Source organism: Salvia hispanica, chromosome 2 (assembly GCF_029641045.1).
Source record: "Salvia hispanica isolate PSC_SH4W2 chromosome 2, Shi_PSC_v1, whole genome shotgun sequence".
NCBI lineage: Eukaryota > Viridiplantae > Streptophyta > Magnoliopsida > Lamiales > Lamiaceae > Salvia > Salvia hispanica.
Genome location: NC_142693.1, coordinates 20,893,100 through 20,904,764, shown reverse-complemented (window position 1 = coordinate 20,904,764; position 11,665 = coordinate 20,893,100). Strand labels below are relative to the sequence as shown.

The 11,665-nt window shown below is 39.1% G+C and overlaps 2 protein-coding genes and 1 pseudogene across 6 annotated transcripts; all 3 read left to right on the top strand.

Moving 5' to 3' along the window:
- Positions 1-31: 31 nt before the first annotated feature.
- Positions 32-3,277, top strand: LOC125222348 (putative late blight resistance protein homolog R1B-16). Of its 3 annotated transcripts, XM_089064603.1 has the most exons (3): positions 32-561; positions 694-2,621; positions 2,789-2,893. In XM_089064603.1, exons 1-3 carry the CDS (start codon positions 36-38, stop codon positions 2,834-2,836), a joined length of 2,502 nt encoding a protein of 833 aa, XP_088920729.1. In that variant the 5' UTR covers positions 32-35; the 3' UTR covers positions 2,837-2,893. The 3 variants fall into 3 exon arrangements, with proteins under 3 accessions (XP_088920729.1, XP_047980906.2, XP_088920728.1); XM_048124949.2 differs by lacking the exon at positions 2,789-2,893 and adding an exon at positions 3,151-3,277 and having other exon boundaries at positions 32-2,621; XM_089064602.1 differs by having other exon boundaries at positions 32-2,621.
- LOC125189020 (putative late blight resistance protein homolog R1B-16) lies at positions 2,897-6,714 on the top strand (annotated as a pseudogene). The gene is made up of 2 exons (XR_016135485.1): positions 2,897-3,314; positions 3,803-6,714. The product of XR_016135485.1 is annotated as a putative late blight resistance protein homolog R1B-16 (transcript).
- A 493-nt stretch (positions 6,715-7,207) lies between these two features.
- Positions 7,208-11,143, top strand: LOC125201495 (protein NARROW LEAF 1-like). 2 transcript variants are annotated; one of them, XM_048099638.2, is made up of 6 exons: positions 7,208-7,365; positions 8,023-8,627; positions 8,792-8,935; positions 9,546-9,786; positions 9,916-10,416; positions 10,510-11,143. In XM_048099638.2, exons 2-6 carry the CDS (start codon positions 8,139-8,141, stop codon positions 10,932-10,934), a joined length of 1,800 nt encoding a protein of 599 aa, XP_047955595.1. In that variant the 5' UTR covers positions 7,208-7,365; positions 8,023-8,138; the 3' UTR covers positions 10,935-11,143. The 2 variants fall into 2 exon arrangements, with proteins under 2 accessions (XP_047955595.1, XP_088922003.1); XM_089065877.1 differs by lacking the exon at positions 7,208-7,365 and adding an exon at positions 7,406-7,654.
- The last annotated feature ends 522 nt before the right edge of the window (positions 11,144-11,665 follow it).

The following is an 11,665-nucleotide window of genomic DNA, read 5'->3' as shown; positions in this document are numbered from 1 at the left end:
ACTTGCCTGAAAAAGAAGATAAATAGAGTTTAAAGATGGCAGCAACGGCTCATGCATCTCTAGTGTCGCTGTTGAATACTATGGATCAGATCCAGACTCATCCCCGCCTTTCCATCTATTTCGACAACTATCAGTTTCAATCTCTTCGGGAGGTGGTGTATTTCCTTGTTGATTTTGTGGAGAATTTTTCTGAAGTAGAAGATATGATGAGGCGAATTGGGGATGCAGCTCATGAGGCTGAAGACATAATTGAAGTCGAAGCTGCTGATCGAATTCGTGGTGAGTCTACTACAAAAAGTCTAACAATGTTGCTCCATCTGCAGAGAATAATACAAAACATTAGCTCTATCAAGGATGAGGTTATCAAGTTTAAAGAGGAAACTGGATTCATAAATTCGATGCCTCCTTCATCATCATTGTCATCGTCATCATCAGCTCCTCGTGTCACTAAGAAGACTAACATGCTGGGATTTGATCGCTATGTGGCGCAGCTTTTGGATGAGCTCACCGGATATGATTGTTGTCGGCGAATACTCCCAATCGTTGGAATGGGAGGCATTGGTAAGACCACTCTTGCGAGAAATGTTTATGAACATTCAATTATGGTGCATCATTTTGATGTTCGTGCTTGGGTTGTCGTGTCTCAAGAATATAATACAAGTGATATGCTTTCACAAGCACTTTCTTGCCTAGGTCGATCGCCCAAGAATAAACCTGATGATCAACTAGGTGAAGAGTTGTATAAAACATTATCAGGCAGACGGTATCTGGTAATATTGGATGATGTGTGGAGTGTTGAGGCGTGGGAAAAGATACAGTTCTTCTTCCCCCAAAATGATAATGGAAGCAGAATTGTTGTAACGACCAGGCAACAAGAACTGGTTAATTACTTTGGCTGCTCTTCAGTTGCGGTGGGTTTTCTTGATGATGAAAATAGTTGGAAGCTTTTATGTGACGTGGCATTTGCAGGACAAGGTTGCCCTCCTCGGCTAGAAAAAATCATGGAGGAGATTGTCACGAAATGCAAAGGACTTCCACTTGCAATCAGGGTGATTGGAGGGCTTCTTGGAAAGTCACCGAGGACGCAAGAGTATTGGGAAAAAATCGCAAAAGACAAGAGCTTGGTTATGGAATATTCAGGTGATGGCAGCAAACCCTCCAGCATATTATACACGAGTTACAAGCATTTGCCTGTTTGGTTAAGATCATGTTTTCTTTACTTGGGACTATTTCCCGAAGACCATGAAATAGATGTGCCTAATCTTATCAAATTATGGGTTGCGGAGGGATTCATAAAACCAATTAAAAGCCTAAGTTTGGAACAGATTGCTGAGGCTTACATAAAGGAGCTTATTGATAGGAATCTTCTAATAGTTACTGAATTGGAAATAAACAAGAAAGTTTCATATTGTTGCCTTCATGATCTAATAAGAGAGCTATGCATATGGATAGCAGAGAAAGAAAACTTCTATTATGACCAAAGGGACATAGCTGGGTGGCGTCACTTCATATCTGATGAAAGAACGAGAGGTTTTTACTGTCGAGAATCTTGGACTAGTTTAGAAAAGCCATCAGTTATGAGACCTCTAATATTGAGTAGGGAGGAAGGAGAAGCACCACTTAAATCTAGATTGTTGAGAGTGTTGGTTGCTGATCATGAGAGTCGCCTAGACCCTTCTTTTCAGCAAGTTAACGTGCGCTACATATCCCTAAAATCTTATACATTTGGTATACCTATTCCTTGGTCAATATCACTATGTTGGAGTTTGCAAAGTTTGATTCTGGAACAATGGACGCGAGTAGTTGTACCATCCGATATTTGGAAGATGCCACAACTTAGGCATATCGAGATCAGCTTAATGGTAGTAGAGAATCCTACCCCCGGTGACGTCTTTGTTTTGCACAACTTACAAACACTCAAGTTGGTAAAGGATCTCATTTTCACAGAGGAGGTGTGTGCGAGAATACCAAACATTAGGGAATTGGGAATTGTATATGGCTTCGATAAACAAGCTGGGGTAAGAAGGGACAAGTTCCATCTGCAAAATTTTGGCCGCTTAAACAAGCTTGAATCACTACAATACTCTTTCCTTGGAGGGGGATACGTAAGCGATCGCTTTGAGAAGCTTAAATTGCCCAACTCACTCACGAAGCTCATTTTAAACAATTGTTATATGGTGTGGAGTGATATGGAAATTATTGCATTGTTGCCTCATCTTCAACTTCTTCGATTGGAACAACGTGCAGTTGTAGGGGCAGAGTGGAATTTTGTTAATGAGGAATTTCGTAGCTTGAAACATCTTATCATTTTTAACTGTGATGATATGTTTCATTGGATTGCGGAAAAGTCCAATTTTCCAGTGCTGGAGACGCTCGATCTTTGGAATTTAGATAAACTGGATAAGGTTCCTTGGGATATTGGAGAAATACCCACACTCGAAAGAATATGTGTTCGTTACTGTACGAAATCAGCGAGCATGTCAGCAATGGAGATACTAGAGGAACAAGAGAATCTTGGAAATCAAGTCCTTCATCTTGGAATTGAATTCAAAGGAGATCCGATGTGGATGGAAAAGGTCAAACAACGCTTCACATCCCAAAATCTTCACATTTCATCGAAGGTAATACGTCCCAACTTCAAATTGAGTTATAAAGATGTGTTTTTTTTTTTTTTTTGAAGTATGTGAATTTCTACACTCTGTCCCTTCTAAGCATCTTCATGAATTTGATAGTTAAAAAATGAGTTTTGATTACATATTGTGTGGGGCTAATGATAGTTTGTATGCAGGGTTTTTATCATTCATTGAGTTACAATTTGCTCACGCACTCAAGATGACTCAGTTCTTCGATCTCTTAGTTGGAGGGAAACGTCTTACGACTAAGTTGCGTCTTTGTAGGTGTTTGGTTGCTTCATTGCTGCTATATTTTCACATTTTCAGCATTTATTTGCAATTGAGTGTTTGCAAATATTAGATGGAATGTCGTTATTCTTTAAACGATTCTTGTTTGAAATCGTTTAAGTGGTGCATTTGATTGTCGAAGTTCTCATAAGGCATTTTTTCATTTCATTAGGACTTGGTAATTTCTGCTTGAATTTTGTATTTGTTCTACTATGTATGATAAAGCTAATTGTTGACACTTGGCTTTCAGAGATCCCCAAGTTGAGTGAATTGATGAGTCGAGGTGTTGAGAATGGAGTCGAAGATTTGAGGATGATGGACGGGCAAGAATCTATGTGTGTAGAGCCCGACCTATACTGCACAAAGCCTGTTTCTGGGATAATTCATAGCCATTCGTTGCTGCTCTTGCTACTGGTATGTACCTATTTTTTGTCAAGATGAATGACAAGAAAAGAAAAACTTTCGTTTGCATAAGTTAGTCTTGTTTAGAGTTGCGTTACTATCCACATCGACGGGAATGTAGCGTCTAGGGGAAGTTGAGAGGCATGGAGCCATCCGTCGACCTATTGGTTGGAGCCTTGGACGGAAGCTTTTACCCATCAATTTTATTTCTTTACTCACTATTGTCCCACTAAAAATATAGCTAATTATTTGGCTAATTAGATACTAGTTGATTGGCCAAAGCATATGTAGGATGGACCTACATAACTACTCCATTTATATTGGTTCAATAAAATAAATAAGAAAAAGAATGAATACAGTGTAGATATGCCAGTTATAATTCCTCATTGGATTCATCGCTGCTTTAATTGGATTTACTGTATTTTTGTTTTCTCTGCATTGCTCATCATTGAGTTCTCCTCCACTCCTCATTGATCCTTTGATTTTGCCAAAACAAACAGGAAAAGGAAACCAGAAAAGAAAAGATAGGTTCACAAAAACCTTAGACCACATACTGAACCAGAGTCAAGGCAATTTGTTCTTGAAAAGAAGATATTTGGAGTTTAGAGATGGCGGCGACGGCTCATGCATCTCTAGTGTCACTGTTGAATACTATGGATCAGATCAAGTCTCATCCTCGCCTTATGACTTATTTCGACAACTACCAGTTTCAATCTCTTCGGGAATTGGTTGATTTCCTTGTAGATTTTGTGGAAAATTTTCCAGAAGCAGAAGATTTGATGAGGAGAATCGAGGATGCAGCTCATGAAGCTGAATACACGATTGAAGTTGAAGCTGCTGATCGAATTCGTGGTGAATCTACAACAAAAAGCCTAACGATGTTGCTCCATCTGCAGAGAATAATACAAGACATTACCTCCATCAAGGATGAGGCTATCAAGTTTAAAGATGAAACTGGATTCATAAATTTCATGCCTCATCCATCATCGTTGTCGACGTCGTCGTCATCACAGCTCCTCGTGTCACTAAGAAGACTACCATACTGGGATTTGATCGCTATGTAGTGCAGCTTTTGGATGAGCTCATCGGAGATGATTGTTGGCGAATATTCCCAATTGTTGGAATGGGAGGCATTGGTAAGACCACTCTTGCCAGAGATCTCTATGTACATTCAATTGTGGGGCATCATTTTGATGTTCGTGGTTGGGTTAATGTGTCTCAAGAATATAATGTAAGTGATATGCTTTCACAGGCACTTTCTTGCCTAGGGGGATTGTTTGACAATAAAACCGATGATCAGCTAGGTGAAGAGTTGCATAAAAGTTTATTTGGTCAGAGGTATTTGATCATATTGGATGATGTGTGGAGTGTTGAGGCCTGGGAAAAGATACAGTTTTTCTTCCCCCGAAATGATAATGGAAGCCGAATTGTTGTAACGACCAGGCAACAAGAACTGGTTGATTACTTTGGCTCATCTTCGCTTGTTGTGGAGTTTCTTGGCTATGTAAATAGTTGGAAGCTTTTCTGTGACGTGACATTTGCACAGCCAGATTGCCCTCCAGAACTAGAAAAAATGGCGAAGGAGATTGTCAGGAAATGCAGAGGACTTCCACTAGCAATCTGTGTGATTTGGGGACTTCTTGGAAAGTCACCCATGACGCAAGAGTATTGGGAGAAAATTGCGAAAGATAAGAGCTTGGTTATGGAATATTCAGGTGAGGGCAACAAACCCTCTAGCATATTATACATGAGTTACACGCATTTGCCCGTTCGGTTAAGATCATGTTTTCTTTACTTGCGATTATTTCCAGAAGACCATTCAATAAATGTGTCCAATCTTATCAGATTATGGGTTGCAGAGGGATTCATAAAACCAACTAGAAACCAAAGTTTGGAACAAGTTGCAGAGGGTTATATAAAGGACCTTATTGATAGAAATCTCCTTTTAGTTGGTGATTTGGAAAAGAACAAGAAAATTGCAAGATGTTTCCTTCATGATCTTGTAAGAGAGTTGTGCATAAGGACAGCAGAGAAAGAAAACTTTTATTGGTTCCAACGAGACATAGTGGAGTTGGAAGGCGTCAGCACTTCATATATGAGGAAAGAACGAGAGGTTTTTATCGTCAAAGAGAAGCGCCACTCAAGTCTAGATTGTCACGAGTGTTGGTTGATGATCACGATAGTTGCGTACTCCCTTCTTTTCAGCAAGGTAACATGCGCTACATATCCCTGAAATATTTTACATGTGGTATGCCAATTTCTTTATCAATTCCTCGGTCGATATCATTGTGTTGGAGTCTGCAAACTTTGATCGTAGAAAAGTGGCTGACAGAAATTGAATCATCCGAGATTTGGAAGATGTGGCAACTTAGGCATATTGAGATTCCCTTAATGAATCTTAGTCATCCTCCTTGTGGTGACATCTTTGTATTACACAACTTACAAACACTCAAGAGGGTAAAGAATTTCATTTTCACAGAAGAGGTGTGTGCAAGAATACCCAATATTCGGGAAATGGGAATTGTATACAGCTTCAATGAACAAGTTGGGTTAAGTTGGGGCAAGTTTCATCTGGAGAATGTTGGCCGCTTAAACAAGCTTGAATCTCTACGGTTCCATTTGTTGGGAAAGGTATATGTAGGTGATCCTTTTGATAACCTTAAACTGCCGAATTCACTCACTGAGCTTGTTTTAGGCAATTGCAAGATTGCATCGAGTAATATGGCAATTCTTTCGTTGTTGCCTCATCTTCAACTTCTTCAATTGGAAGACCTCGCATTTGGAACAGAATGGAATCTTGTTAAGGAGGAATTTCGTAGCTTGAAACATCTTGTGTTTTTGAATTGTTTTGAGCTGACTAACTGGATTGCAGACAAGTCCAGTTTTCCGGTGCTTGAGACGCTTTGGCTTTGGGCTGTGCATAAATTGGATGAAATTCCTTGCAGTATTGGAGAGATACCCACACTTGAGGAAATACGGGTTGTGTTCTGCTCGGAATCAGCAATAAAGATGTTAAAAGAGCAAGAGAATCTCGGAAATCAAGCCCTTCAACTTCAAATTTTATTCGAACATGGAACATGGAGGGAAAAGATCAAAGAACGCTTCGCGTCCCAAAACATTCACATTTTCTGATACGCAGCTGAAAAGGCCGGATTCAGAGTTTGCTGCTGGGTTTTTATTCTTTGACAAATCACAATTTTGATATCAAACCTATTAGTTGAAGGATAAGCGTTTGAACGAACTAAGTTGTTCTTCACAGTTTATGTCATTCTTATTGATATCCAATGCCCGAGACTCTTTTTCATATTAATCACTCTACCACTAAATCAATTCATAAACCTAGCTGAACTTTTTCTTCCCTTGTAATTGTGGACATAGAATGAAGTGGACTTATATTCCAAGTGTTTGTTAAGTTTAGTGTTTTTATTTATTTTATAAAATTTAGTAATTCATTATGTTTCATAATTTCAAAGCATTTGATTGGAGTAGACTATATACCTCCTCTGCATCAACATTCATGCAACGCCAGTATTCCAAACACTAATAATATTTTTTTTATTTTAATAAGTGATACTGGTTTGAATTTACAAAAAAAATAAACTCAAAAATTGGTATGCCTGGTTATGGAATAAAACACCCTATCAGTTTAGTACAATGAGATTAAATATTTAAAATAATTATGTACTCCACTTGGATAGAAGTTAGAACCAAGTGTAATTACATTGAGATTAGATAAAAGCCTTAAAAGTTAAAAGTGAAAAAAACAATGAAACACTAAAGTCAGATATTCAACTGATGATCAAGTGCGCAAATGTTTATATTCTGAGTTGAACCCCTAGAATTTATGGAATTAACATATTTGACCCACAGTCCTAAATTCGTAATTAACAGCAAAACATTGCATTCATGTCACTTTCCCAAAGTCATCACTCTCCAAGTCTCCAACCTCTACTGTTAGCTCATCTGCTCTTGCCACCATACGCCGGCTATCGTTTCGGCGAGATGAGCTGAGCTGAAAATTTCCACGACCTTTTGACGCCGCTCCGCAATCGCTACTACTACGGTTGAAACACTCTCTTTTTCCTTCTTTTCACTACTGTTGCTATTCTAGGCTGTTTCAGCGTTGTTAGTCAGCGAATCAAGCCTGTAAAATTCGTTCAAGTTCATTACATAAATTCAGTGTGTTTGTTAGCAATCGATCGAGTTCCTTTCTATGTAGGGCTCCATAACCTCAACAAACTCCTATTTGTGTGTGTGTTTAGAAGCTATGGTGGATTCCTAGTGAAAATCAATGAATTGGACTGTACATGGAAAGGAATTTATTCAGGCTGGCCGCACTATTCAGGAATAAGGTGCAAATCAAGTATTTGATCAAGGATTTTCAACGGTTGAGAGAGATTTGAGAAGATAATGAATCTTACTAATCACGTTATTTGAAGGATATCGAAATTGTGTGTATTGATTTGCGAGCATTTGTATAGAAGTTTATGTTAATTTCTGTGTTTTGTTCCTTGATTTATAACGTATAGTAACCATATTATACACTTTTGTATACGTAATTGCATATATAGAAATACAACCTAATGAATATGGTTAAATCATTGTTTTTACTTACTTGTAATGCTAGAGCTTCCGTTTTGGATATTATCAGTTAGATAATTCGCTTTGCAGCTACTTGTGGTTTAATTTTATTGCTTTTTTTGTCTGATAAATATTTCAGGTGAATTGACGACCAAGGAAATCAACTATTACGGTTTGCTATAACGAGCACAGTTGTCCTTGGATTGGCCTTCTGATTTCATAAAATTGAATCATCTCTCAGTAGTATACCTATAGATGGACCAAGGAAGGTCAAATTCTAGAGCCCGAGGCTCAGGCTCTACACCGTCAGAGGAATCGTCCTTGGATCTTGAGAAGTACGGTTGCAATCACTCCTTCCGCACTTCACTAAGCCCGACATCGCTTCAGCCTCATGGAACAGGGGGGCAACATTGTGAGAGTAGTGCCGCATACTTTTCGTGGCCTTGTCGTATAAAAGATGATGCTGAAGAGAGGGCAAACTATTTTGCTAACCTACAGAAAACAGTCTTACCTGAAAGTGTTGGACCATTGCCGGAAGGTCAGCGAGCAAATACCTTACTGGAGCTCATGACAATTAGGGCTTTTCACAGTAAAATCCTGCGTTGCTATAGTCTTGGCACAGCAGTCGGCTTCCGGATTCGACGTGGTGTTTTGACAAACATACCTGCAATACTAGTCTTTGTATCAAGGAAAGTTCACAAGCAATGGCTTACCCCACTCCAGTGTTTGCCAACTGCTTTGGAGGTAAAAGACAATGCTTATCGTTTTCGCTCCGAACCTTCAATTTATTGAAAATGTTATATCTAATTCTTGGAGGCGGGGTCGGGTGGGATGGATGGTGAAAAGTTACTTTCTGAGTGTTAAACTCAAATTCTTGATATTTAAATGATTTATTTTTCTCTCTTCAGGGACCAGGGGGCATCTGGTGTGATGTGGATGTGCTGGAATTTTCTTATTTTGGTGCGCCAGAGCCTACACCTAAAGAACAATTATATACTGAGATTGTTGATGATCTGCGTGGGAGTGATCCCTGTATTGGTTCTGGCTCTCAGGTACACGCACTCTCTTCCACTTGACATTACCTCACTAGGAAGATGCTATATTCTAGTGTTAAAATGGCAACTTTCTATATCTGTCCCTCCCTCTTTTTTCTTAAAATAAAGGGAAACCTCTATAGCAGAAGCATGCCAAATTTCATTATGGATATTGGCTTTCGATAATTCATGGTTTCTGTCGAGAAGCATATGGAGGTGCTTCTTATGCATTTATGAGTTTGAACCTGTTGAAATCAATCAAAAAAAAATTAAACTTTATCTTTCAAATTTAAGAATGAGTTAAAACTCACAGGAAAGGGGGTGGATAGGTGGGGTGGGGAGCATTGAGTTTGGATATCAAGGATGAAGGAACATACTTCGGAGTTCCACCAACACGAAAATTTCTCGTTGGAAACTTGTGGCTGCACGATTTGGTTGTGGCTGTGAACGATTTTGTGCACCTAATGTTGATAAAATCTTAATCGTGGTTGGAAACTTTCTGTGTGGCCATCTTTCACTTTAGCATCTTTATATGTCTACATCTTTTCTATTTCTAAGCCAAGTTTTGGACAGTGTTAAACTGATCTTTCATGTTAACTCTTTCCATTAATGCTGTATCAATTGTCAGGTTGCGAACCAGGAGACATATGGAACCTTAGGTGCTATTGTGAGGAGTCAAACCGGCAGTAGACAAGTTGGTTTTCTCACAAATCGCCATGTTGCAGTTGATCTAGACTACCCAAATCAGAAGATGTTTCATCCCTTACCACCAACACTAGGACCTGGGGTTTATCTTGGTGCAGTTGAGAGAGCAACTTCATTCATCAGAGATGACTTATGGTTTGGGATATTTGCTGGCATTAATCCAGGTTAATTATTTTGTATTTATTCGCGTGATCAGATCCCATTCAGTTGGAAGAATAGATATGCTATATGATTAATTACAAAAAGTGGTTTGCTCTGATTTAACTGAATGATGCAATTCTCAATTTATGCAGAGACATATGTAAGAGCAGATGGTGCCTTTATACCGTTCACAGATGATTTTGACATGAGTGCTGTAACTACATTTGTGAAAGGAATAGGAGAGATTGGAAATGTCAAAACCATTGACTTACAATCTCCGATCGATAGTCTTGTGGGAAAGCAAGTGATGAAGGTTGGAAGAAGTTCTGGTTTGACTACCGGAACTGTATTGGCATATGCTCTTGAGTATAATGATGAAAAAGGGATATGTTTTCTGACTGATTTTCTAGTTGTTGGTGAGAACCAACAAACATTTGATCTTGAAGGGGACAGTGGAAGTCTCATCGTAATGAAGGGTGAAAATGGCGAGAAGGCACGACCGATTGGGATAATCTGGGGCGGGACTGCCAATAGGGGCCGTCTTAAGCTGAAAGTTGGCCAACCCCCGGAAAACTGGACTAGTGGCGTTGATCTTGGGCGCCTTCTCAATTTCCTCGAACTTGATCTGATCACTGCAGATGAAGCACTAAGAGGTTGGTATATTATGTTTGAGAATATTTCTCATTTCAATGATTCAACTGTTAAATGTTGAGAATATTGAATAATTTGTCTTTGTATCTCTATAGTTGCAGTTCAAGAACAGAGAGCTGCTTCGATGACAGTGGTTGGATCGACTGCAGGGGACTCATCGCCTCCTGACGTAATGCTTCTTCCCAAGGACAAATCCGAACCTCTGGGTCTCCACATCCAACACATCCCCTTGGAAGACGGTGCAGTCGGGCCAGATATAAATTCGTCTCCCAAAGAAGGCAGTGTTTTTGATCTGGAAGATGGGGTGAGCACATGTCCGAGTTTCGAGCATCAGTTCATACCCAGCTATGACGGGAAGCCCGCTGTGCATCATGACGATCAACAAGATAGAGTGGGATCCGGGAATTTGTCTCTCTTGAGAAACGCTTGTGATCAGGACCTGAATTTTTCATTGCAGCTGGTCGAGAACGAGCCCAAGAGAAGGAAATCCGAGCCCACACCTGCACCCGGGACGGAGTAGCCGAAGTGGTTGCTTCTCTTGTCCCATTTTCTTTGTGTTGTTCTTGTGTACACTCTCTTTCTATCATTTCACCGGACACTATTTTTGGATGAAATTTTAGGAAGAGAGAGAAGTGTTAAGCCGGCGGTACCAAGGCGCAAGGCTGGTTTTTATTTCAAAATGAAAATAATGAGATTGAATTTTGATAACTAGTTTTAACAACTTTTGTTTTTCGTTTGTTTTGATTTGGTTGAAAACTTGAAATTATGTTACTCTTTCCTGCAATAGATTGAGGATTTGAGTCAACACGGTTCAAGCGTAAAAAAAAGGGGGCTTTAAAAAAGATATGTTAGTCTGTAAGAAATAAAAGAAAAAAAAATGTTTATTATCAAGTCTATTTACGAGTTCATTGAATTGCGGCTCATTTGATAATTAATAGGTTGAGGGTTTGAGTTACCGTAATCATATGAATAATTCATAAAAACTTCTTAGTTCGAGAGCTTAGTTCATATGTATATTATCAAGTCTATTTACGAGCTCAATGAAGTGCAACTTAGTTGGTAGTAATTAATAGGTTATGGGTTTGAGTAACCACAAATGTGTTTAATTGACAAACTTCTACGCAAACATCCACAATAATTAGTATAGTATGTTAATATTAATACTCTATTCGTCCCACCAACCATAAGCGAGTCATATTTTCATCCCATCTAAAATGAATTATTTCCCTTTTTGGCAAAATACTCACTTAT